At 43.4% G+C, this 21613-nt stretch overlaps 1 protein-coding gene across 5 annotated transcripts in view; it reads left to right on the top strand.

Moving 5' to 3' along the window:
• Positions 1 to 21613, top strand: part of CSMD1 (CUB and Sushi multiple domains 1) — a 2004702-nt gene that overhangs the window by 1638488 nt on the left and 344601 nt on the right. For all 5 annotated transcript variants that reach the window (XM_053900776.1, XM_053900775.1, XM_053900774.1 and 2 more), the window contains 4 exons: positions 2613 to 2729; positions 4183 to 4398; positions 7117 to 7305; positions 17739 to 17908. In XM_053900776.1, the coding sequence (XP_053756751.1) occupies positions 2613 to 2729; positions 4183 to 4398; positions 7117 to 7305; positions 17739 to 17908 (692 nt within the window). The remainder of the gene's footprint in view (positions 1 to 2612; positions 2730 to 4182; positions 4399 to 7116; positions 7306 to 17738; positions 17909 to 21613) is intronic.

The following is a 21613-nucleotide window of genomic DNA, read 5'->3' as shown; positions in this document are numbered from 1 at the left end:
TCATGTCCTTTGTTGAAGCTTCTCACCTCCCTCGGCTGGTTAGCCCTGGAGAGAGCGGGTTGGGCTTCTTCATCCACATCCATTGGGCGGGTGGTCTCCACGGCTCCTATTCTTGCTCCCATCCCCTGGGGGGACTTGTGAGTCCAGCTGCCATGACAGATGTTCTGTGTGGATGTGCAGTAGGCATTCAGCTTCGGGGACCTGAGACTGAGCTGGTCTACACCCCAGAGTCTACCTCACCTTCAGTTCCTTCACGCTCTTTTAATTTTTAATTTTTTGTTTTTTTTTGTCATGGCGTCCACATCCCATTCATGAAAAAAGCCCGGTGGCTCTGCCTTGAAACCATGGCGAGGTCCTCCCCACTTTCTTCGACGTCTGCCGTCGTGTCCTACCCACTGGACCCTCTGCCAGCCTCATGCCATTCTCGCCCAGCGCCAGGGAAAAAGGCCCAGTTAGCGCCTGTCCTGCCCCACCAGAGCTTCCAGGGCCCTACACCTCACTCAGACAAGTGGCAAGGCCCCCACCCTCTGATACTGTTCATCCTGGCTTCTCCAGCCCCCTCCCTCTCAGCTGCCCTGGGGCACGTCCCGCACACAGCCCGACTCAGGCCTGGTCCCAGTGCTTGTCTCTGCACACACGTTCTTCCCAGGTCTCCAGCCGCTCCCTCCTTGGTCTCCAAGGTCTCTTCATGGGCCACCTCCCAAGTACGCTTCCCTGCCCACCTGCACAGGTGGCCCCCAACCCCACACAGTGCGGAGAATTCCCTGGCCTTCTTCTCTCCCTCTTCATTTTCTCCCCTGGTGCTTACCATCTCCCAACATCATGTATAATCTGCTCTTTACATTATTGTGGAAATAGTCTCTCTCCTTCAACCGCAGTGTTGACTCTCTGAGCGCAAGGACTTTTGTCTATTTTGTTCACCATTTCCAGGGCTGAGGGCAGTGTCTGGCCTTTTGTGGAACAAATTAATTCCAAATGTTATATTAACACTACCTGTTTCGTAATGAGATGGAGTCAACCTAATTTTAAGACGTGACAATCCTCCACCGTTAAAACTGGCTAGAACTCACTCAAGAAGTTTCTGTTTTGCTGATTTTTATGTAACTCTTCCCATGTGGTTTACATTTTCAAAGAGATTATCTGTTCCCTTAAAACACATGATGCATGAGCATGATACGAAGATCACATCCTTCACAAACTCGCTAATTCTTCCGCAGCTGTTACTTTATGGAACTAGCTTTATGAGACACAGTTCAGGATGTTCATTCTAATAGGAGAACATTACTTCAGGTATCAGTCATTTAATGATAATCTTACCGAGTTCCAAAAAGGAAGCTTGGTTACACGTGTGCGTGGAGAGCACATGGTAACAGATTGAGAACTGAAACTTCCCTATTCCGTCGATTCCCTCAATGTCTCTACTTTCTCATTCACATGATTGCATAGAACCTTTTTCTTTATTCAGAAGTGAGTCTCAGGGTGCCTGATTGGCTCAGTCGGTTGAGCAAACGTCTCTTGATTTCAGCTCAGGTTGTGATTCCAGGGTCCTGGGATCAAGCCCTGCATCGGGTATGGAGCCTGCTTAAGAATCTCTTTCTCCTTCTCTCTGCCCCTCCCACAAGCTCATGTGCACTTGCTCTCTCTCTCAATCTCTCTTTCGAAAATAATAATCAAAAAAAAGATTAAAGAAATTAGTCTCTAAGACACGTTGAACAGGTCATCTTGTTGAGGATTTAAATCCACTGAAGAAACACTAAGACCGTCAACTCTAAAAAAATGCAATCTGCACCATTTCTGAAGCTGTAATTGTGCAAGTCAGGGTTGTCTAGAGAAAAAGAACCAGTAGGGTGGGTGGGTGTGTGTGTGTGTGTGTGTGTGTGTGCGCGCATGCGCAGAGAGAGAAGGAGAGAGAAAGGGAGGGAGAGGGAGAGAGAAAGGGAGAGAGAGGGAGGAGAGGGATTTATTATAAGGAATTGGTTTACATGTTGTGGAGGCCGTCCAGTCCTAAGACTTGCAGTGGACAGCTGGAAACACAGGAGAGCGGATGGTGTGAATTCTAGGCTGGAGGCTGTCAGGCTTGAGACTCAGAAAGAGTCCAAAGGTAGGAAAAAAATAAATAAATAAACTGATGAGATTATCTGTTCAAAGGCAGTCAGACAAAGGGAGTTTCACCTTATTTGTGGAAGAATCACCCTTTTGTTCTGTTGGAGCCTTCCACTGATTGGCTAAGGCCCACCCACATTAGGGAGGGCAGTGGGCTTTGCTCAGGCCACCTATTGAAATGTTAATCTCATCCTGCGTCCTGCCAGATACACCCAGAACAACCTTTGACCACAAATCTGGGGATCCCCTGGCCAGGTAAGTCACCCACAGAATCCCAGTCTCGTGGCCATACCTGACTCTGTTATTTTTTGGGTTTTGTATTGTTTAGGACGCCTTTCTATGACATAGCTAATTGCAGGTAAAGTTGCAGTTTTGTTTTATTTTTCATAGAGGTGATATTTGACACACTTTTAGTCCTTGTGCAAAGTAAATATCACTTTAAAAGTATTTTATTCTAGCAATCATCGCAAAAATTTACTACAGCGATAAATATTCCTTATTATTTAAAGCCCTCTGTGGAGGCTACATCCATGGGAAGAGTGGAACCGTCCTTTCCCCAGGGTTTCCGGATTTTTACCCAAACTCCCTGAACTGTACATGGACCATTGAAGTGTCTCACGGGAAGGGTAAGAATATTACATGGATTTTATATGTACAGAGTGGTTAGAAGAAGGTATGCATGCGTGAGCAAGTAAGCTACGTGATTTCTTCACATATTATTTTAACCGTAAATTTTGATGTTATGTACGATTTTAGAAGAAGAGTGGTCTGGAATCATTGATGCTACAGTAGGAGTAGATTCCCTGTACTGCTTTCTATCGGGTAACTTAGATTCATACAGGTCAACGTGTGCTTGGAAAGTAGGTGTGCTGGCAAGGAAAAGAGGCATGCGTCGGAGAAAACACAAATATTGATGAAGTCAAAGGAAGTAAAGTATCCAAACTTCATTTCCATGATACATCTAGCATAAATTTTGTACTTGCCTTATTTTCTAAGTTTACTCAGTATTATTATACGTAAGTCATTTATCTTCACACAATCCAGTGATGATTTCTGGAGCAGATTTAATTATCCTCATTTTATAGATAAGCATACTAAAAGCCAGGAAGATTCGTAATTTGTGTGAGAAATGTAGTTCATAAACACTGGATTTAGGACTGTACCTGGGTGTTTTCTGTATGACAACACTTGTCATTTTTAAGGAGATAATATGAAATTTTGATCACGTCAATCTCATGGAGACAAACTGTCTTACACTTAATTTGGACTCTGCTTGCTGCTAAATTGACATTTTTGATTATGTGCCCTATATTACGCTATGCTCATAGGTATCATGAATGCATGTTCAGAATTTCCTTGAAGGAAATCAAGAATAAAGCAGAAACAAATTGTGAGTGGCTGAGTTTGTCACTATAAAGATGAGTATTTTTATTTAAAAGGAGCTGTTTGTAGTTAATGTTATTCGTTTTCCTATAGGAATCCACTGATCCTTTGTCGGTATGGTTAACGTGAGAACAGATGCCTAAAAGGCACATAAATCTATAATTTCAATGAATTCTCCCTTCAGCCCTATGTTTATATGGCTAGACCTCCAACCTGAGGTTTCCTAGAAGATATTTGTTAAACGTAAATGAAAAAGTTATCTGGTCCTTCTCTCCTCTGGGATAAATGCTAGTCACCATTCCTACATGCGTTTACTGTAAATGCCCGCCATGTTGTACTTGTATATCTGTGTCTGTCTGTGTGTTTATGTCTGTGTTTGCGTCTGTGTCTGCACCTGTGTCTGTGCCTACACCCATAAGCCCATGTCTAATCGACGCCTGTGCCTATACTTCCGTATCCTTAAGTATTTATTTCTACCGTTTATCCCCTCTTCATTTCTTAGTCCACTCTTTCTATACATTCTCTGTATTTTCCTTTGAAACTTAAAAGTTTGCTTATTAAGATTTTTTTTGATTCAAGAGTTTGATGTCTCTAAGCCCAGAAGAAATGATTTTTCTTTAGCTGTTAACTCTGATATCTCTCCCTCCCCCGCCCACCCCCGGCCCCTCCCCCCCCCCCCCTTTTTCTGCTTCTCAGGAGTTCAGATGATCTTCCATACCTTCCACCTAGAAAGCTCCCACGACTATTTACTGATCACAGAGGACGGGAGTTTCACCGAGCCCGTGGCCAGACTCACTGGCTCTGTACTGCCTCACACTATTAAGGCGGGTTTGTTTGGAAACTTCACCGCCCAGCTTCGGTTCATCTCAGACTTTTCCATTTCCTACGAGGGCTTCAACATCACGTTCTCAGGTACGTTGTTCTCCTCTAACGTGTCTCTTCTCTGGCAATAATAGCACTGTGTGTGTGAGCGTATGCGTGTGCCTGTGCGTGTATGATTACAGGTTAATGTCCCAGCGGTCGTGAGCATTAGCTGGTGAGCCAAGGGGGCCGAGCCTCCTTGAAAAAAGACGCTAGGACCTCTGCCCGGCATCCTCGAAATGGCACTTTGCAAATTCTCATCCCTGAGAAATTGCTAATATCACTAAGTTCTCCTGAAAAGCCCTTCTCACTCACTTCTCATCACTTCTATCAAAATCTCAAGGAAAGTGTCCCCATTGGGAGACATTCTCAGGAGAAGCCATCATCTGATTATTTTGGTGCCTGCCTTCCAGCGGATGCCAACACTTGGCTCAAAAACCTCCTCTAGAGTGAAATCAATAAAAAAGAAGCGTGAATACACACACACACACACACACACACACACACACACACACACACAACTGAGGATGAGTTTTCATTTACTTTGATGCAGTTATGACCACAGACAAAACCAGGCTCCAAAATCATGTGACATTTTTACTTTCAGTGATGGCACCTACATGATATGTGAAGGGTTTCTGCTGTTTGCCTGGGTTACACTGTTACTATGAATGGTGCTGTGAATAGTATTACTGTGTTTTTGTGGACGCGGAAAAAGTATCCACACTTAAAAATTAGCCGAGCGTTTATGAGATGCATTTAATCACGTAAGCGGTGCTCAGTGACCATGGTCGGGGCCCTGCACTAACACAGATGCAGCCTCAGCCCACAGAAGGGCGCTCCTGCTCTAAGATCCTGATGGGTGGACACAAGGGTGTTTTTGCACTTCTTTGTGTGATGCTTTGGAAAGGACAGTGCTCCTCCACTCTGCTCCGCCCAGCCCAGAGCTAATGCAGTTTTCATTAGGTAGTTCCTGAGTCCCATAATCAGGAGTGATTTCTTCCCCTTGGACCTCCCATAAGTTCCTTAGCAACTTCTGATGCCTCGTACGAGATTCGCCGTCACAATATTTGGGTATTTATCTCATCTCCTGTTCTAAGGCTAAAACTCTTAGGAAAGGGGTTTCTGTACCTTCTGCCTTTCCATCAGCAGCAGGTGTATTCCTATGTCTTCTACGCAGTAGGAAGTTAATAATCACTCAATATCACATGGTCCTTAGCGATATATGCGTTGAAATAACTGTTGTAAAGAAAAAGATTTCTTAGGGATTTTAAGATGCTCTGAACTATTTTATACGCCCCATAATTATAACCAGTGCCATTTATCTTTACCTGACTTTGTTGATTTTTCTTGGCATTTCACTGCATTAGTGGAGCTCTTGGGATGAGCTCAGACAACTTGATTTCTTGGAAATTTGCCCGTAATCAGGGGTAATCATGAGATTGGCCGCTCTGTGGAACAAAGACTTAAATTTTCCTAACACTAATGCCTAATTCCTCTGTACCTTCTTTCCTGCTGGGTCTCAGTTCGGGCACCATGAGAATGTCACTGTCTTTGTTCTCAACTTCCATCGAGATCCAACATGGAGTCAACTAGAACATTCCACAGGAAGAATCTGGCAGCGCCCACCTCTGTGGGGCTCCCCCCAGCTATGTCTCAGAAGTCTGTCGTTCCCACCCTTTCCATGGCATCTGTTTCTTAATTCTGTCACTCCCAGCGCAGAGCTGACAATAAGCCTTTTGGTTAGCAAAGGTCAGAAGCCAGCTCTAGGGCTAATTGTCTTCTTCCGCAACCTCCCTAAACAGACAAGCAGGCGAGAAACAAGACACACTTTCTGGACCTTGGCAGCGCTTTGCAACAGTTTTAAAATATTTTAAAATGTTAAAAATTAAGGTGGTCGCGGTTTTTGAACACAGAAGGAGTCACCTAACCTAGACTGTGTCACACACAGGCTCAGACAGATTTGAAAAAAAAAAACAAAACAAAACACAACACGTGGGATTGCAAAGCCAGTGCTGCCCTAAGCTCGTTCTTCAGGTGTGCTGAGGAGTAATTTCATTCGCAAGAATTTCGCCTTGAAACCTGGCTGCAAACAATTGCCAGTGACACTAATACAATGGCGTTTATTTTTTAAGTGTCCAAATAAGTAGCAACTTTATCGTGCAAATGAAGTGTTTTCCCTTCTGGGGGCTCTTCAGATGTGTGCACAAAATCAGTATGGTTTTCTATCTGCCTTTCCTCCTGCCGGCCCAGTTTCCTCCTGTCGTTTTTAGAAGGTTTTACTAAAGTGGCATTTCCCGATGCACGTCACAGTAGTGTCTCTGCAGATGCTAATGGGACAGTGTGGGAGGGAGCTCCAGATGCACCAGCGGTTACACACAGCTGCCCAGCGTCTGCTCTGTCCCAGGTGTCATTCACTGGTGCTTAATTGAGTGGGCTTGATTCTCCAAGCATCCTTGACCTTCAGCGCGAAAATTATTTCGTAGGGTTTACGTCACAGCCGTAAAATGTTCACCTTATCTTAATGTTACACATCTATTTAAAAAAATACTAGAATTCATGCGGTTCATCACGAACCAGCTTAGGGTACAAAGAAAACCAGTCCACATAACCACTACGGAGCAGTTTGAACAACTATGCATGAGGTTTTTTAAATAGTAGCCGTTGTTTTTTTTTTTTTTTTTTTTTTTTTTAGTTCTTGGTAAGTAAGTTTTGAGTGTTTACCCAAGTTCCCACACATTTACTCCGTCTCCTCTCTTCGTGTCTCAGAATATGACCTGGAGCCTTGCGATGACCCTGGCGTCCCTGCCTTCAGCCGAAGAATTGGTTTCCACTTTGGAGTCGGGGACTCTCTGACTTTTTCCTGCTTCCCGGGGTATCGCTTAGAAGGTGCAACCAAGCTTACGTGCCTGGGTGGGGGCCGTCGTGTGTGGAGCGCGCCTCTGCCAAGGTGTGTGGGTAGGTGGTCACACGCTTTCATTTCATTCACCCAGTGGGGACAGGGCGCGGTGCAGTCAGGGCGCAGGGCCCAGCTTGGCGAGGGCGGGGGGGGGGGGCACCCTGCTACCCTGGGCGTGAGCCCCTCTGGGCTGCACTTACCTTGTCTGTGTAGTCAGCCCCTTTCAGCCCTCCGTTCTTACGACTGAATGAGGGTAAATCTAAAGCATGTGCCAAGCATATTTGTGAAGGAAAAAATATGCACAGAAGTAAAAATCACCCGGAACAAAAGGAAAAATAAAAGCGAGACGCCAGGCTGTGTTAACACAACTGGTGACAATTCTGTTGCTTAAAACAGTGAGTATCTCCTGGTGTAATGATGGGGACAGTTTAAAATACCGGTTTCCTTGTTAACTTTGCCATTTAACGCTTTTGATTTGATTGTGGCATACTCCTGCAAAGTGGGCATTGTAGAAACTTCCATGCCAGAGTAGCCTTCTCAGTGTGTTTTTGAGGAATTCAAGGGGGCATTCCAGAGAGAAGCAGGGGTCTTTACTGGGTACTTTCCAAGACGGTGGGATTAGGATGCGGGCCCAGTGGGGTTACATGTACTGCTTTCTGGGAACTGAGCTCCCATAAGGCAGAGAGCGGAGCGGAGCTGTGAGCGCAGGGAGGGCTAGATTTGGAACCACCTGCCCGTCTCGGGTCTGCGCATCACCCCAGAGGTAATGCCTAGCACCTGCCACTCAGCCGTGTGGCTTAGCGTCTTTAAAGTCTGTCCTCTCGAGTTACAGAAAACTGCCTAAGGACGCAGCGTTATGACATTCATCTGGAGATTAATGCCAGCCCAGCGCAGCGTTACAGGGAGTCCATGGTTCCGCCCTGGTCCCACTAGTTCATGTGACAGAGGCGGGTGGCAACGTTGTGGAGATGAGATTTCAGGACCCATACAAATACTAAGTTGTTACTCTAGTAAGACCCACTTTTCTCCCATGGCAAAGAATCTCTTCAGTTGTCAGCACAGTTTAGGGATGTTGTTGATTCAACTGGTAATAGGGTCCTTTTGTGTTTTAATGATATTCTGACAGTCAGGACTCCGTTTAAAAAAAAAAAAAATTACACAAGTAAACACGAATCAAGCCATCTTTCTCTCTCACCAGGGCACCTGTCTGTAAATGTCTATTGTCTGTCTTTCCCCTAATATAGTGGTTTTCACTCTCTTTTTGGTTATGGTTTTTATTTGACATTTGGATGCCATTTCTGAACTCTGTCTCAAAAAAAAAGAGATACGGTATTTTGCCGATGGTCCTGGGAATTCCCAGGTTGCCTAGAATCCGTGTTCCCCAAATTGACAATTTCTGAATGAGATAGTTTAAGATCTGGAAGAAACTCCCAACCCAATGAAACCAAAGCTTTGTCCCACACATGGAACGTTAAGTCTACTGATTGGTCAACTCTGTTGAGTATAGTATGCCATTTGCTGTGAGCCTGTTTGATTTAGATTCATTATCTGTACACTGTTCCTCTTGTTTTTTGGGTGTTGACATTGTTACCTAAAATATAAACTAAGAACCCATAGTTAACATCCATCACCCCTAGTTCCAGAGCCTGCACCACTCCAAGCTCTTTACATGTGTTGCCTCATTTCACTTCCAAGAATTAATGAAGTAATGTGACTGTCACTTCTGCTGTACAGATGAGGACACTGAGACACAAAGGGTCTCGGACCTTGGCCCACAGTCACGTGCTTACGATGTTGGAACGCAGGGCACCCAAAACCACGATTCTCACCGTGGCCCTGCACTGTCACACCACCCAGGGGCCTGGGTGTGCCCTTTCTTTATTTAGCCTCTTGTATTTTGCCTGGTGTTTCCTGAATTTCCCTCCAGCCCACCTGGGTGCAAAGTTCCTGTAGACAAAATGTGACTCTTGGTAGCCGACCCCCAGCTGACCCAGGAGGCCTCGGGAACTCCTTGGTATTTCTCCTTTTCTCTCCTTCTCCACGTCTAATTAGTGGCCCGTTTTGAAGATCCGGTGTCCCACCTAGTTCTCAGCTCAGGCTCTCCCGCCCGCTGTGTCTGCCCGGCCCTGGGGAGCTTCTCCCAGGCTGCAGGACGGAGCTCCCTGAGTGATCGATCTAATCCAAGCCCCGTCAGGGTGCCCCCTTAGGAGAACCTGTTAGCCCCCAGCGGTGACTCTGGTGGCACACGAGGCCCATTATTTGTTGGCCCGACTTTCCACCTTCTTGCACGACTCAGCCACATATTGAAGCATCAGCAGGGGAAGCCCGTGCAGGCCCCTGGTCACCCCGGCTCTCCTTTCCTCTGTGTCTTTGTCTGTGCTGTTCCCTCACGTCCCTGTGCTCACCCTGCTTTTCTGTCCGGCTGACTCTGCCCCATCGTTTTGAACTCAGTTTACGCGTGAGCTGTCTCTACCCCGTCACCTGCTGGCTGGTGGGACCTCCGTAATAAAAGCTCCATTCTGTGGAAGTTGCCTTAACGTTTCTGCCTCCCATGAGGCTATTTCTTAACACTGGGGGCTACCTGATCCCTAAAATCCAGCTGTGTGCCTTATTCAATAGATGCTTGTCAAAGTTTGCTTCCCTCCAAAGCTTTTCTCTTGATGTCAACATTTGGATTCATTAAACTCTGTGCCTGTGTTCCTTCTTTTAAAATCACGGAAATAGGGGGCACCTGGGTGGCTCAGTTAGTTACGAGCCGACTTCGGCTCATGTCAGGATCTCGCGGTTTGTGAGTTTGAGCCCCTCATAGGGCTCTGTGCTCAGCGCCTCCAGCTCAGAGCCTGGAGCCTGCTTCCCATTCTGTTCTCCCTCTCTCTTTCTCCGTCCCTTTCCCACTTGTGCTCGGTTTCTCTCTGTCTCTCAAAAATAAGCACTAAATTTTTTTTTAAAAATAAAATAAAATCACAGAAAGAAGAGTGATCGATTCATAGTTGCAAATCCAAAAATTGCGAATCCATTCCAAAGATCACAAGTGACATCAGAAGAAAGTCAACTGAATTATGAGCATGCTGTTTTGTTTTCATCCAGTAAACACCTCATCTTAAACAGAATTTCTAGTGAACACCTAAACTAAGAGCTATTTTTCTCTTTTATCAGTTCACTTGTAAATGAAAGAGAAATGATCATTTTATTTGCACTTTTTCATTGTAGGGCTATTTCAACCTAATTATTTAGAGTACTAGAAATAGTATCATTGTGTACTCCATGATTTGTGATGAAATGTGCAAGCCCTCTCTTGTGCCACATTTCATTTGCATTACATTTTACGCATATCATTCAATATGTTTTTTTTATTGCCAAGTTAAAAAAAAAAAAAAAAAAGAGCCCAAACTGGTTTAAGGAAAAGGGAAGGTTTACTGACAATATAACTAATTAAGTTGGGACAACTTCAGGTGGGCGGGTTAGATCAGATGTAATCAGGGACCTGATGCCTTGTTTTCTCATCTCTCCTGTCCTCTCCCCGCCTGGGTGCTGGCTTTATCCTCAGGCTCCACAACCCAAGGGAAGACATTAGGCCACTCCCTGCCTTCCCCGGGGGCCTCCTCCTACGGCTCTCAAGTCTGCACACACTGTGGAATCTCAGGGTCGTGCTTTCCCCGAGGCAATCCCTTTCTGTGGGGTCGCTGGGTTGCCTCTGATTGGCCCAAGTAGAGAGTCACGTGCCCATTCCTGACCACTCAGTCCCAGGACAGCTCTGGTTGTATTGGAATACTTAGAGGCCAGTCTGCACAGGTGTTGAAGAATCAGGAAAAATATTAAAAAACATACTTTATGGTATTTGAGATGTCTTGTGACATCTTGTTGGGGAAAAAAAAAAAAACAAAAACAAAACCCAACAGGGGCGGAGTTAGAGAGCAGACATGAAGAGTGTCCAGTAGAGTTCTCTAAACTAATATGGCATCATTGAACACACAGGTTTTGAACACACGATTTTTTTCAGGCCGAGTATGATAAGCCTCTATATCTACATCAGGTTAATTACCAAATAATATCTGCCGAGAGAATTAAAAGAAAACTCAGTGAAAGCGAGAGTTATCCTGTTGTTGAATATCTTAATTAATTCAATTTTTGGACAAACTACAATGCCTGTGGATGGAATAAAATAATTAAAAAAAAAAGTCAACACTATTAGCCTCAGTTGTTTAATGGATTACAAATATTTTGGAGAAGCATGGTAAAACAAAATAGGTTGCCTGTATTTTGAGAAATTGAACTCAGCTTTAAATCTTTTGAACAATTCTGTCTAAACAATTCTATCTATCCCTAGGCTGACCAGTCTGTTGCTTCCATTTATTTCTTGAATTTTTGGTTTAAAATTTCTTTTTTTTAGATTTTTTAATTCTTTATTTATTTTATATATTTTTTAATGTTTATTTATTTTTGAGAGAGAGACAGAGCATAAGTAGAGGAGGGCAGAAAGAGAGGGAGACACAGAGTCTGAAGCAGGTTCCAGGCTCTGACCTGTCAGCACAGATCCCGATGCAGGGCTCAAACCCACAAACCTTGTGATCATCACCTGAGGCTGAAGTGGGAGGCTTAACTGACTGAGCCACCCAGGCGCCCCGTGGGTTTAAAATTTCTGAAACAAAATTAAAACCTGAAACTAATCTCTGAATTTAATTGAATCTTAAAAGGTAACTCAATAATAGCATTAAATTAAGGAAATAAAGGTTCGGAGGATAATAAGTAGATTAAAAGTAGAATCAGCATTTTATTCAATTCTTCTATATTCTTTATGAGTAAAAATAAGATTGCACATTTTAAATAATTTGGCTTTATATATAAAATAGAGTACATATGTGTAGAGATTCTGATATACAATATAGACTTCGTGCGTATATATATGTTAATTAATTTAAAATAATCAATTTACAAATTCACAATGGTCTCAAAGGCCCCACTGCAATTTCCACAAAACTTTAATCACTGCCACCAAAACTTTCGCATGTTGTCACTTTCTTCAGGAAAGTCCCTGTTGGGGGGCGAGGGGGTGTGTGCAGGCTCAGTGTTACTTTGGGGAAAAGCTCTTTGGCAAAGATTTTGCTTGAATCAGGTTTATGATGTGCGCACAGAGTATCTGGGCACAGCCAGGGGCCTTGTAAGTCAGCCTCCAGAGCCCTGAGGAGTAAATGCCTGTCCTTCAAGCCCCAGGTTGGGGGGTGTTTGGTGATGGCAGCCTGAGCTGAATAAGGGTGGCTTCACAGGTAGATACTGTTGAAGGAAGAATTTATGGGAAATCAATTGGCTCCTTTCTATTAAGTTAATTTAATTTTAATTACTTCATTTCCATTAAGAAACTCTAAATGACAATCCAATTTTAATTACAATTTCAGTGGGTTCTTTAGAAAAAGAACAAATGATTCATCTTAAGGAAAATTATATCCATTCATCTTAAAGCAATTGTAAATGGATTATTGAAAGAACTGAAAATTGATACATTTAATTGCTTTGGTAATAGAGGTTTACAATGGATATTTTTAGTCAAGTTCAAAGAATTTTTGAAACTCCAGTGACTTAAAGTGTGTAATTTTCTGCGCGCTTGCTTTTTACTGTTAGTGTCTTATTTTCTTTATTTCCTATGGGATAGAGTCCCAGGCTTTAGTAGGCAGAGTGTTACTATATTTTATTTGTTCTGCCATTACTTCTTTGGTTTTCCTTGGTGTTCCTCTGGACTAATAATTCCAGAATTTGCTTCACAAACCCATTGTCACACCATTGCACCCTTTTTGTTTTCTTTGAGAGCCTTCAAGATTCTTTGCTTTCTCTTAGGGCATTTCCTCTTCTCCGAACACCCTTTGTCTGGACACCTGTGTGCTCCAAACTTTTAGGGACCTTGCACCTTGGTTTGATGAAGCCCACACGTTCCCCGAGGTCTGGCCAAGTCTCCCTGCAGCCAGATTTCCTACGGTTCTCTGATGACCGCCCACCTCAGTCACATCCCTGAAGCCACATAAGCAGCCTTTGTGTCTCACACCGGCCTGTCCCCGTGTCCCGCTGCAGCATCCCCGACGTAGGTCTCTCCCTAGACCCCGGGTGTTGCCAAACCTGCTAGCACCAAGTTGAGTGATGAACCAAGGCGTCGAGATAAAATGGCAAATCACGTTCAGCCTTTGAGATGTCGTATTTTCTTACGGCTCTTGACACAGAATCGGAAAACGATAGCAACAGCCACACGTGCTCACTGGAATGGTGTCAGCCCAACCGGACAACTGTTTTAAAATTGAGGAGCGGTGTAAAGGTCACAAATTAAGAGGAAAAAAAGTAATGACGTGATAATCTGCATGAAAGTCTTTGAAGAATATAAAGGCATACAAATATAAATGAAGTAGTGATGTGCCTAGTATGGAACTGTATGATACAAAACACTGTACTGAAGTAGATTTTTTTAAAAACAATCAACATACCAAGCTCGTATATTCTACAAGCAATTTCATACTCTTGGAGAAAAATGCACATGAAAGACTCCTTAAGCACCGCACCACATTAGAAGAATGAAATTCCATCCTTGTACATGTAAACGTATTGGTCATGTTTATTGAGATTCAGTTGTATATGAAATAAATGAGTTACTGCTGAATGTTCACTTAGAGATTTTACCATGTCTCAGCCCGAGAGACAGTGGCTCTGACACCAGTGGGATTTTATTGTGAAGGGGGGAGCATGTACCTCTCACTTGCAGGAGGTCCGTTTCTGCAGGTTAAAGGAACAAATTGTCTGTGTACAAAGGGTTACAACAGGCCAAGCGATTGCCCACACCTATTATTTCTATATAGTGCACTTAATTAGCACCTCTTACTATATGTCTGCCTTAAAGCGAAATCCCAGGATCCAAATCCTAATAAAAAGAGATGTAAAATTACGTCTTTAGATTTAATAGCTTTTTTTTCCTTCCCATGTATCCAAAGGCCAGAGTCTTCTCTCTAGTTCTCCCTTTTTGCTGTATTATGAGAAATAAGTATATGGTTGGTGTCTTAAATGCTAATGTGGAAACAAATACCATCTCCAGTTAACCGGTGACCTGTCCCAAACAAAAGTCCTCAAAAGGATACACCCATATAGAGCAAACCCATACCATCTTAGTTTCATTGTTTTTCATAATTAATAATATTGTGAGTTATTCACTAAGATGTGTATTCATCACTAGTTAGGATACAAAGGGACACAACTCCATTCCTAAGTGTGTAGAGTTTATGTCAACTCAATAACTGATCTGTACTAGTTTTGTGACCTTGGGAAAAGCCCTTGGTTTTTCAGCTATTCTGTTTCAGTGTCCTCACCTGTGAAATGTGGTTCATTGACCTATTTGATAAGGTTACTGAGAAGTAACAGGGATCCCTGCGTGTAAAGAACTTAGAAAAGCATCTGACACACAATTACCAGAATTTACGTATCAGCCTTGTCATGATAGATTGTCACTTTTGAAAAATGACACCTCTGGCCGGTTCTGGAAGATTCTCCTCGTGACAAATGTGTGAAGGAGAAGAAAAGAATAGAAATGCAGTGGCATGAAGACCAAAGAAAGAGATCCCAACCACGGTGAAAACGAGAGAACAAAACCCATTCTCCACAAATGCCGAACCACAGATACAGACGGAGGACGAACGTGAACATGGCCGAGCCCCCGCCTTTGGGAGGGGGTAGTGCTTTCCTCAGGGGTGGGCTTGTGGATGAAACCCATCAGAGTTGATTCTCCTCGGCTCTGCTTTCCTCACGGAGTGCCCCCTGAAGACACCTTCGGACTTCTCATACGTGTTTTCATAGCTCCTGAGAGAGGCAAAGCTCGCATTCCACACTCGGGTTCAAGATGCGTAGACTTACCACTGTGTTCAATTAATTACCCCTTATGCGTTCCAACCCTCCCTCCATCCTCCTGACCTCATTCAGTCAAGAAACAAGACCACAGCCTCTCCTGATGACCAGATGGTGACCAGAGGGAGGGCCAGGACCCTCATTATCCCTTTCACCTCCGGCCCACCTCTAGGGAGGTTTGACTCAAGAGTGCCTGTACTTTACTATGACTTGTAATGCACACAGTCAATAATAGACTTGACATGTTCAGATGTACGGTAAACCCACATACACACAGCCAGTTATTCTAGCCATACAAATCCTTCTCCCAATGTTTTCCTAGACTAAAAATAACCTATTTGCTACAGTGTCAGTATTTTTTACATCTTCCATTGCAAGACTTCTTTTCAAACTCATAAGGTAATGGATAAAAGGACTTAAATTTCATTTTTGAATGGTTCACTTTATTGATCACTGTCAAATTCAATTTTAAATAAAAACCCCTAATATTTGTGACTAGGTTTTCGAGTCCAGTTATCAGAATTCAGTTGGGTTTTTTTAAAAATTTTTTTTCCACCCTGATATCTTTAACAAGTTTGAACCCCCCACTGCGCTATCCATAGAGTAGCCAAAGGCAATATTCTACCTTGCTGTTTTGATATCCTTTCCATTTATCCTGGTTTTTATGTTTTAAAATGTCCTGTTTCTCCAGGAGAGAAAAAAAAAGGCAGAAAACATATAAGAATGTCCATGAGTTATTATCATTTCCCAAGGGGATTACTTACCTAAAATATTTGTTGCATTTAACGTATAAATTGATTGATGTATGTCTTCAATCTGAGATGGCCTAAGAATCAGTAGATTGCTAACACGGAAAGACTGTTCAAAAGGCAGATATCCAGCTTGAGAGACACATCACTTGCCTGTCTCCCCATATATTTTTGTAGTCTTTAGAAAATATTTTAAAAGATGATTATGATTAAAAACCATGATTACATATAAATATAATAATATAAATATATATCTGTGGTTTTAAAATCATATTATGAAGCTCCATTACCATTTTGGTGGCTCACCCACTCCTGGTGTTTATTTCTCAAAACGTTCCCCCCTGATCCTGAGCAAAGCCTGCCTTTAAGTCTTCACTTAAGAGTACATGAGGGTTATGGGGTACCTGGGGGGCTCAGTCGGTAAAGCTTCTGACTTCAGCTCAGGTCATGATCTCATGGTTCATGGGTTTGAGCCCTGTGTGGGGCTCTGTGCTGACAGCTCAGAGCCTGGAGCCTGCTTTGGATTCTGTCTCTCCCTCTCTGCCCGCCCACCTTCTCTCTCTCTCTCTTTCTCTCTCTCTCTCTCTCTCTCAAATAAATAAACCTTAAATTAAAAAAAAAAAAAAAAAAGACTACATAAGGGTTAGGTGAGCCCAAGTTCTTGTGTGTGGATGTTCTCCCAGCCCTTCTACATGGGGACATTATGAGATCCAAATGCACAAATCATTACGAGCTGATCTTAAATCTGTAGCAATTTTCTGGCAAAGAGGCTCGGGATCATGGCTACAAGTGTAGGTGATGTTCTTAATTGTGAGAGGAAGGTCACAATTAATGAAAATGGACACGCACAACATGTCCGCCAAAGTTACAGAACATGGCACAACACTGCACACTGTGAGTCCCTCTCCCTCATCCTCACCCCCACTAAAATGGTGCATTTCCCTGATTGTCACTTTCCAACTCGACCATTGTTCTTCAGACTCATACTTGTTGAGTTTTTAAAAATCACTGCACTTGCCACACAGTGTGGCCAATAAATTATTTGGTGCAGAATCCGGTGGGTCTCTCTTGTGACACACACACACACACACACACGGCACCTCTGTTGTTTTGAGGTGATTTGGGACTTACAGGGTTTTAAAGCTGTAGTCTTTTGGCTAACCGTTTGTTTTTAAGGTGAGCTGAGAGGTTAAGTGACTCTGTCTGAGTTGACATAATGTGAAGACCAAATTTATTTTTATTTTTTACCCTGATTAAATACTGTTTTATGCAAATTTGGATCTAGAAGTGAATTACCTCTGCTTTCTTCAGGAGAAGGGCAGAAGAAAATAACATTGACCTCCACTGAATGTTCTTTTGTCCCGAGATGGAACACAGACAGGCTCGGTGCTGTGACACTGGTGGGCTGCTGAGTGGTTTTATTTATCTTTAGATCCCCTTTAAATGTGTTCGGGTCGATGCCACAAAATATCAATGTAAGTACCACAGAGCTGTCACAGTGGCATTGGCAGGGACGTTTCGTGAAGTAGAAATGAGGCCTGGGGAGGGATATGACTGCTCTGTGACACAGCCGGTATGCTTGGGTGCAGCGATTTTGTTCGAGATCTCTTTGTGCTTCTGTGGAGTAAGAGGTACTCTGAAAACAGATAAGAAATCTTGAAAATGAATGAATAGAGAATATTTCTTATCCAGCTGGTAAACAGTAAAACAAACAAACAAACAAACAAAAAAAACACCAATCTATAAAAACAATATGTTAATTAGAAACATACATTGAGAGAGGAGAGGGCCGTCATGATTGTAGAATTTTTATGTGTTAAAATCAGTAATTCCACTTTTCAATTCTTTCTTTTTTAATGTCCTATTTATTTTAGCTGAATGCGGAGCAAGTGTCAAAGGAAATGAAGGAACATTGTTGTCCCCAAATTTCCCATCAAATTACGATAATAACCACGAGTGTATCTATAAGATAGAAACAGAAGCTGGCAAGGGGATCCACCTCAGAGCACGGACCTTCCAGCTGTTTGAAGGAGACATTCTGAAGGTAAGAAGAATCTTCTTTTATGTGACTCCGTCTCTTCTCAAGGAGCAAATTAAATATCTGTCCATCTACACACACACACACACACACACACACACACCCATTTAGATGGACATATTTTTTCCAACTTACTTAGCCAATTGGTTTGAGAAGGGGGAATGTAGCCATGTTCCTCAGTGGCGTGAGTGTAGACTGTGATCTATCTTAGTCTGCAGTCTTGGATCTAACATTCGCTGTGTGTCTTGGGCAGATTATTCAGCATTTTTGAGGTTTAGCTTCCTTATGTGTGAAAACACATGATGATGCCCATCTTCGAGGGACGTTTTGAGATTTAAATAATATACTGTCGGTGGATGTGTCCAGGATTGCGCTGAGCACGCGTGATTATTAAAGCTAGTGGGCCCCCAAGGCCACGCTTTGAATAGTCATTCTCGATGACTAGATGTGGTCCCAACATTCAGAGTGAGAAAGATTTTGATGTGCTAGTGGAAGCAAGCCCAGCCGCTATCACCAGACCACAAAGCAGAGCTCATGTGGAGAGGCCATGCCAGACAAGACAGAATTTCAGTGGGCGAGTCTGAGCTGTGTTCATGGGACTCAGGGACATTCTTGGAATAGGACCAGAAACTAGGATTCTGTGCATCAGACAATACAGAGCACCAGAGCCTCGGGGAAATGCTCTGGGGTGCGGGACCCAGCACACCACCACCCTGTAGGTGGACTCCAGGAAAAACAAAAAACAAAAAATACCCCAGCAGAAATGGATTCTAGGAACAGTCAAGGCTTGCATTGGTCTATGAAACCCAGCTCTAGCTGGAAATGCCCCCATAATCCCTAATGTTTCCACTGCAATTCCCACCTCTCCTGTAACTCTTTGAGGATCTAGGGGCCAGGAAGGGGCATCTGGGGAGCGAGGGCGTGCAAAGAGGGGCATCAGACTAATGGCTGACACCACCCAACCTGTCACCCTGCTCGGTCCAGTGAGGAGTGAGCACCCGGTCCAGGGGACACAGCTCATTTGTGGCAGGAGGGAGACATCTCTCTTCTCATTCCTTGTGAAGTTCTAGGGTTTTCCAGTGACATTTACATCTGCATGGACTCACACATTGACGCATCTCACATTCAGGAGAGTCCACACACCTTGAGCTGCCAACACCGGGAAAAGATGCAAAGAGCCAGTTGAGAGGGAACCATCACTGACTTCCCGGTTGTCATCCATTTGCACAGCGGTTGAAGAGGGGTCCCTCCAGGATCCCCACCTGACCTCATCAGCTGTTATGTTCACACTTCAGAGGCACTGGAAGCCTAAAGTGCCTTACTCCCTCCTAAGTCCGGCCTTGACTATTTCAGTGTCATTGTTGAGAAGACCAGGTTTATTGTCATTGTTCTTCTATTGTAATAGTCTTTCAAAACCTCATGCTGACATCATGAAGCTCTGTAATTAAGAAGTGATTTTCAGGCAGGAAACTAATATGTTCTCACCGATGTAAAAAAAAAAAGCTGTGTCGTAAGGAACCATTTTCTGAATTCTCTGATAACCTCAAATTTAGAAGTCAGTAAGCCTTCAGAGAAAACTTGTAAGTAACAATTAACCATGCTTGGTGTAGGTGAGTGATTAGAGATACCGCATAAAATGTACACTAATAAATATTGCTGCAGAAGAAGCGAATGATGTTCATTTGTGATTGCACGTAGTTTAAAGTTGTTGATTATAACAAAAAGCAAATAAAAAATCATGCTTACCTCACTTAATTGCAGAGAAACTGTCAGTCATCTGAAATGCTGAATGTTTTGCAAGCATGTATTTTTTTATTGGCTATGCTAATACATATCTCCTTGTCAAAAACTCTTCAAGTGGGATTCTCTTATTTTTAGCTTTAAATGCTATTCACATCGTTCCTTCGTACATAGTAGGATCCAGTAAGAAAGACCAAAGTTTTGTGCATGGATTTCCACGTATAAAAACATGTTTTCTCACATCAAATGGGAAAAATAAAACACGTAAGAGAAATAGAGCTTGAAAGAAATGTCATGAAAGGAATATATATGGAACACAAAGTTAATTTTGGAAACGGACCTTTGGGTATAGCTCTGTAAAACTGGGAAAGACCCCCTCCCCTCAACACCCCCCCCCCCACCCTGCCACTCAGGATGCTGCGTGATGTCTCCTAACCGGCGGCCACCTGCTCACTCGGCCATCCCGCTCTGGGCGGAGGGCATGGGTTAAATTCAAAATCAGAGGACCATTTGTGCTGCACAGAGTTCAGCCTTGTAGTAACAGGACTCGGGGAGCCTTTCTCCAGTACCAAAAAGGAACACCTGGATCCTGGCAGCAGCTAGACGAGGGCGTGTGACCAGCGGGTGTTATGCTGAACTGCTGTGGCTTGTTCCTAATTTCAGTGGAATTAAAAATCAAGTCTTCTGACTTCTGATACCATCTGGGTGGTCGTTTGTGGTCCACAGAAAACTTGAATCCAGATTTGTAACTTGAGGGAGCTGACAGGATGATGCTCTGTGTGGTGCATGACTTCTTCCTCCTCACATGCCCGCTGCCAAGCGCAGAGCTCATTGCCTGCGGTGTAGACAGGACAGAATTATGGTCTGGGAGAAGCCCATAATTCAGCGTTGCGATGAATCATTTTGAGTGGTTGTAGCTTTGAGGATCCTGGGAGCTGGATGCTGTCCAGATGATCTAGTTGATCTGTGGGAAGCGTCCAGTCAAGGCCAGTGGAGGTGACTGTTGACAGTGCTCTAGAACTCTCAGGATCGAGCTTATGTGACTGTTTCCTTGCTTTTATGCCCCTCATCTCTATGGGTTTCTGTAACTTACAGAGAATCGTGTGGTATATGCCGTGAGACGAGACCTTTCTCGCAAGGTCTGGGCATCTTCTTTCTGACCCAGATTCCTCTGGACTTAAAACTCGTTACACTCTGGTGTCGCAGACACACCATGTCTGATGAATCCACATGTTGAGTCAAGGGATGATTTTTCCACGATAGCCTCTTACTGGCTTTTAGTGAGGAGTTGTAGGGTATTTGATTCTACTCCTCTCACACATACTTATCTAATTGGAAAGGAGTAAAATAATGAGCCATAAAATTAATTTTCCCAAATGTGCTCTTATCTTTTAGGAGTGTGTATACATGTGTAAGTCTGTCAAGCAAGGTATACATTCTGTACGCTTATTAGAAGGGAGTTGAGAGAAGAAAAGTAAGAATTAATCCATGTGAGAAGGAAAATAGTGGGGAAATGAACAGACATTGGACAAATCTACTGAGGACTTTGATGACCTTTATTTAATTAAGATTTTTTTTAATCAAGAAAAACTGGATGTTTTCCAATGTAATACACATTCATTCTTTCTTTCTTAAAACCCTTATCCATACCAGTGGCTCCTTGCTATGAACCATTCCAGTAGTTCAAAGAGGCAAACAGATTATCCTTTGTCACTGTGCATTCTGTTCTGGACACTTTACTAGGGCTGTTGGGGGGCCTCAACAGTCAGTCATTCCTGAATGCAAATCTAGTCTATTCTGGCATTAGCATAAAAGGTTCCTGTGAGCTATCCCACGTGCCTGTGCCCTAAATTGTTTGACCCGATCCCCACTTAGGAAATGTGACTGGCACTCATCCACTCCCAGGGTGGTCTCCCTCAGTGAAAGTCGGGGACACAACCCCAAATGCCCCCTCTCCCTTACCTCTAACAT

This window comes from Panthera pardus, unplaced genomic scaffold (genome assembly GCF_024362965.1).
Source record: "Panthera pardus isolate Hobbes unplaced genomic scaffold, ASM2436296v1 HiC_scaffold_13, whole genome shotgun sequence".
NCBI lineage: Eukaryota > Metazoa > Chordata > Mammalia > Carnivora > Felidae > Panthera > Panthera pardus.
This window is presented reverse-complemented; position numbering and strand designations above follow the sequence as displayed.